The sequence below is a fragment of the Echinops telfairi genome, unplaced genomic scaffold (genome assembly GCF_000313985.2).
Source record: "Echinops telfairi isolate 266 unplaced genomic scaffold, ASM31398v2 ScPeMD7_3533;HRSCAF=4204_0, whole genome shotgun sequence".
Classification (NCBI taxonomy): Eukaryota; Metazoa; Chordata; class Mammalia; order Afrosoricida; family Tenrecidae; genus Echinops; species Echinops telfairi.
This window is the reverse complement of record NW_022107431.1, coordinates 86,398,958-86,404,129: the sequence shown is the minus strand read 5'-3', so window position 1 is coordinate 86,404,129 and position 5,172 is coordinate 86,398,958. Positions and strand designations below refer to the sequence as shown.

General features: G+C 48.4%; 1 protein-coding gene across 1 annotated transcript in view; it reads right to left on the bottom strand.

Annotated features, from left to right (window-relative positions):
* RRAGD (Ras related GTP binding D) overlaps positions 1–1,713 on the bottom strand; it is an 18,428-nt gene extending 16,715 nt beyond the window's left edge. Inside the window, exon 1 of the mRNA XM_045294317.1 lies at positions 1,616–1,713. Within this exon, the coding sequence (XP_045150252.1) occupies positions 1,616–1,713 (98 nt within the window). The remainder of the gene's footprint in view (positions 1–1,615) is intronic.
* Positions 1,714–5,172: the final 3,459 nt, after the last annotated feature.

Sequence of the window (5,172 nt, the reverse complement as noted above, 5' to 3'; positions counted from 1 at the left end):
GTTGGGCCCTGACTCAGTGGCACCAGGTACAATTGAATGAAGCACTGCCCGGTCCCGCACCACCTCTGTGATTGGCTGCAGATAGGACTGCTGTGATCCAGGGGGTTTTTCACTGTCTAAAACGGCCAGGTCATTCTTCCTAGTCCCCTACTAGTCTGGAAACGCCACTGAAAATTGTTCAGCATTGTGGTAGATCCATGAATTTCATGTCAACTTGATAAATAAAAAGTATAGGGGTGGAATTTAAATTAGCCTGTCAATCAGGTCGCAGCTTGATGACCTCATTTGGAGGCCAAACGGAGATAAATGGCTCACTGGAGGCTGGCCCACCTTTCTCTCTGCTTTGCTTTCCTGCTGGGGAGTCACTTGGAAAACTGTGGGAGCCCTGTGATGTTTCCACCACCGTTGGATCCACAAAACTTTGCACCCACCGCCTGTGAGCTTCCTGTATTCTGCATCATTGCATGTGGCTTCCCGAGTCTCAAGAGGGACTTACGGGCTAGTATCAGGCTGATGAACTAGGCTGGGATGTTTTCCTTATATACACTTCCTTCTTGATAAAAAGCTCTCTCTTATATATGTGCCACGCTTATGAGTGTCACTGGATTTGTTTCTCTAGTCAACCCGGCATCATAATAACATGCAAGTCTCCACTGACATGCTATGGCTACACAGAGGTGCACTGCCCAGGAATTACAGATGCAGTGAACTGTGTTCCACCACTGAAATTTTTCACAGCAGATTCGTAAGTAAGCTTAAGTAAGCCTGTGCTTACCTTGCTTATTGGGTCAACAGCCGCAGATGTCAACTACGTAGGAAGGTGCCTAACCACATGGTAGGCACACTATTTACACACCTCCTGCCTGTCACACTCCTTTGTTGCTGTCAGGGGTTCTGGCATGGGTCCTGCCTCCTGGAGACCCTATTTGCCGTGAAGCAAACCACCGATGCAACCACTCTGCCAAGCCTTCACGGAGGGCCTTCCTCTTTTCCAGGGCTCTCTCCTCTGTCAAGCATGTCTTTCAGGAACAGATATTACCGCGATCTCCCAGGTAAGAAAAGCAACTCAGGCTCAGAAAGGTTAAGTGACATACAAACAAAGGGTTGTTAGTTGTTAGCCCATCTAAAGTCTAGGTGTGCTGTTTCTGATGCTCAGCAATGCTTCCAGTTAATGAAAGCACAGCCACATATTAAATCTCAAAAATATTTCATAAAGGTCCTTCTTTCCTCCCAATATATACTGCTGGACATTGGAGTCGAATTTAACTTATCTTCTGCAGTGTCTACAGGTTCCAGCCTGGAGTGTCCATGGTGCCCTGCAGAGGTCTGGGGCACCTGGGATGGAGACCACAATGAACAGGGCTTGGGGGTGTATGTGTGATTACACAGAGTGTGGCTGCATGTGTGTGCTGCCATACAGAGTGTGGTGTGGCAGTAAGACGGGTACCCAGCTGACTGACTAACCCCCCCTGCCCTCCAGTCGATTCTTGTTCACAGCAACTTACAGGACAGAGCAGAACTGCTACCATAGGGTTTACAAGACCATAATCTTTACAGACACATAGACGGCCTCCTCTTTGGTCCTAAAAGGGACTGGTGGATTTGAACTACTTACCTTTTTGGTGGGGAGCTCAAAGCTGAACCCACAGCACCAAGATGTAAGTATTTCCTTCTCCCTGCCAAGTTACATGGTAGGAGCCTTGGTGGAGTCATGGTTACATATTGGGATGCGATCCTCATGGTCAGCAGTTTGAAACCACCAACCGCTCCGAGGGAGAAAGATGAGGCTTTCAACTCCGGTAAAGAGTTAAGTCTCAGAAACTCATAGCGCAGTTCTACCCTGTCCTATAGAGTCACTATATGCCAGCAAAGAATCGATGGTGATGAGTTTGGTTTGGGTTTGACCAGGTTACATGGAGCCAAACCAACAACAGCACCGTCACCTCTTCAGAGCCTCCTTAAACTGAAGGAGATGGATTTTACTGATTTGTGGTAGTTACATAATCTGGTGTCAATTTGAGGATTCAGAGTGAAGGGATGGAGTCTAGCCTGTCAATCAGGTCATAGCTGGATGACCTTATTTGGTGGGGCTAAGGAGATGAATAGCTTGCTGGAGGTGGAACACATGCTCAGTCCCTGCAAGACATTCTTGTTGAAAAGCCACATGGAGACAGGCTGACGCCAGCCAGAGCCTCAGAGCTGAAGCCACGTGGAAACCCCTGCCAGCACTGAGATGCATACACCACTACTGAATCCACAAGACTTTGCACCCACTGGCCTGTGATCTGCCTGGATTCAGCCTCACTGCATGTGTTACGTGAGACTGAAGATGGCTTTATAGATTGGGATCAGACATGTGGGCTAATATTGGACTTATGGACTTGATCTGGACTGGGCTGGGATGTTTTCTTAATATTTAATTGCTCTTGTATATAAAACTCTTTCTTATACACGAGTGTCTATGAATTTGTTCCTGTAGTCTACCCGGACTGACACATGCATTTAGCCTGGATGGGCTGTGTGGACATCTCCACAAGCTTCCATCTGCCAGAGGGCAGTACAAATCTGTTTTCCACCTGAGCAATCTGTGAAGGCACCTGCCCAAGGTCAAATGGCTGGAATGTGGACCAGGCCTCTGCCAGGGCCCTGGCCACCAATCAGCCCTGTCTCTTTGGCACATTAAATGCTAGCAGCTCTCTTAATTTACATACCTCATGAATAAAAATACACTTGGACCTCCCCTTGTGATGTTCTACAATTAGCTTTGTTCCTGCTGGGGCTCTTCCAATATTCCGTATCCGTTATTACCAAATTATAAGTCTGAGCAAATTAGTGGTCATGCAATCAATTTAGTGGGCATTAAACAACAGCAGCAGCAGGCAACAAGAGCAGCAAAAGAGAGAGGCTGGAGGACACCAAAGTACATCACGTGGAATCGCAGCGACTGCTGCTCAGGGAGTCTTTCACGTTTACATCCATGCACAGTGCTGGGCCACAAGGTAAAATGTGGCGTGGTTTTTTTTAATGTGGAGCACAATCTAAACATTTTGTGAGGCGCTGCTGTCAATCAGAAAAGGTATGGTCCGTCAAAATGAACAAAAGTCTCACCCACGGATCCTGCCCCATCTTAGCTATCTAATTCCGCACTATCAGAAACATCACTGGCAGATGGCGTTTTTATGCATTTTCTCACAGTGTCGGCCGCTCTCGCTGCCACCGAGCAGACTTGGACCCAGAGAGGCCTCCCAGGCCGGGTAGAGCTGCCTCTGTGGACTTGTGAGGCTGCACTTCTCCGTGGAGAAAGCCCTGTCTTTCTCCAGGGGAATGCCTGGTGGCTTCAGAGTGCTGACCTTGTGGTTAGCAGCCCAATGTGCAGCCCACGACACAGACTTTCTACTCCCACCAAGAGTCGACAGTCTTGGAAACCTGCAGGGGCAGTTCTACTGTGTGCTTTGGGATAGGTATGAGTTGTAATCCACTCAGTGGCTTTTTTATACCTCAAAAGAAATTTACTCTAGGCACACCCTGTACTAATCCTGACTAACATAAGACAACCCATTCCCAAATGGTATTCTAACCCGAGGCTTAACCCAGAGCCAGGAATCCACGCAGAGGCAGCGTAAACAGGCTGCAATTTTTCCAGAAGCAGATGGGCACATCTTTTTACTATTATTATTATAAACAGATCATTTTATTGGGAGCTCTTAAAGCTCTTACCACAATCCACATATCAATTGTATTAAGCACATAGGTCATTTTCAAAATATTTTCTTTGTTTGAACCCTTGGTCTCAGCTCCTTTTGCCCCCCTCCCTCCTCCACCCTGCTGCCCTCATGGGCTCCTGATAAATTATAAATTTACTATTATTTTCATATCTTACACCACCTGCTGTCTCCCGCTGCCCAGGTATTGCTGTTCACCCCCCTGGGGAGGAGGGGGGACATGACATCTTTCTCTCAGGGAGACTGGTGGATCTGAACTGCTGACCTTCCAGTTAGCTATCTGCTGCTTAGCCTGACACCTTCATCCGGCTCCTTTGCCAGACACACACAGAGGTTAGTTTTTACAACGACCTTACTGAATGCATGAAGCACCCCCCTCTCTCCAATTTGAAACCGCAGAGCATGCAAATCTGTGTCCCACAGTATCACCCTCCATTCGGGGAATGGTAGCTGTAGAGAACTCCTAGGGCACACTTAACTTCTGGGTAAGGCAGCACCAATTTCCTGAACACTTCTCTTTCTCAGGCTCAACACCAGCACCCGGAGGAAGGTGAAAGTGTGAAAAAGAACGAAGGAGATGCTGTAAAACCCGTGGAACAGAAGGAAAACACAAACATGTGCCACTAACACAGATGGAAAAGGAGTTCGACCGCATCTGTCAAAGGCTCAAACCTGCAAGACCTGGAAAAACCAAGGCAGGATCTTGTCAAGTTCTGGCTCACACAGGCATCACTGTAGTTCCTTTGGAAGGAGCGACAAAAGGGCTAGTCATAAAAACTATGAAATCAAAAACTAACGAGAGGGCCCTTTCAAAGTGCCAAGGGGAGGTGGAAGGAAGTGGCTGGAGTGTGATGAAATTGCCCAGGGAGTCTGCTCGCTGTCCATAAAGGCTCCCTGAAAGCCTGCCAGGCATTAGGCAGGGATGAAGCTGAGCGGTGGCTGGGGATACAAAGAAACCAGATCCATGCCCTAGCAGCTGGAGAGGAAACCAGGCAGGAAAAACAACGTTGTAATGTGCTGTGGTCCTGCTCGGGGCTCACAGAGAGGGCTCCCTGGGGAAGCCAGTCTTCACAGGAGGAGGCAAGAAAGAGATGGAGGAGCGGGAAGGTTGTTTCAGGTACAGTTTGGCAAATGGAGGGAACTAGAGTTTAGGGAATACAGTTTAAAGAGAAGAAGATGCTACACTGTCTAATGCCTTCCTACAGCAATCAGAATAACGCCCAAACGCACAATCAGAATAATCAGAATAACGCCTCCTCCAAAAGGCCCTACGAGGGCAATTACAGGCCCCCACCCCCCACCCCCCTCCTCCAGCAGCCTGTCCTTCCAACTCCTCAGAAACAGATAGCTCCCTCTCACCTCCCTCGGCCTGAAACCTCCCTCCCAGTCTTTCTTTCTCAGCCGTCTTCTCCCTCCTCCGTCCAGCTGCAACTTCATCTCAACAGGAAGG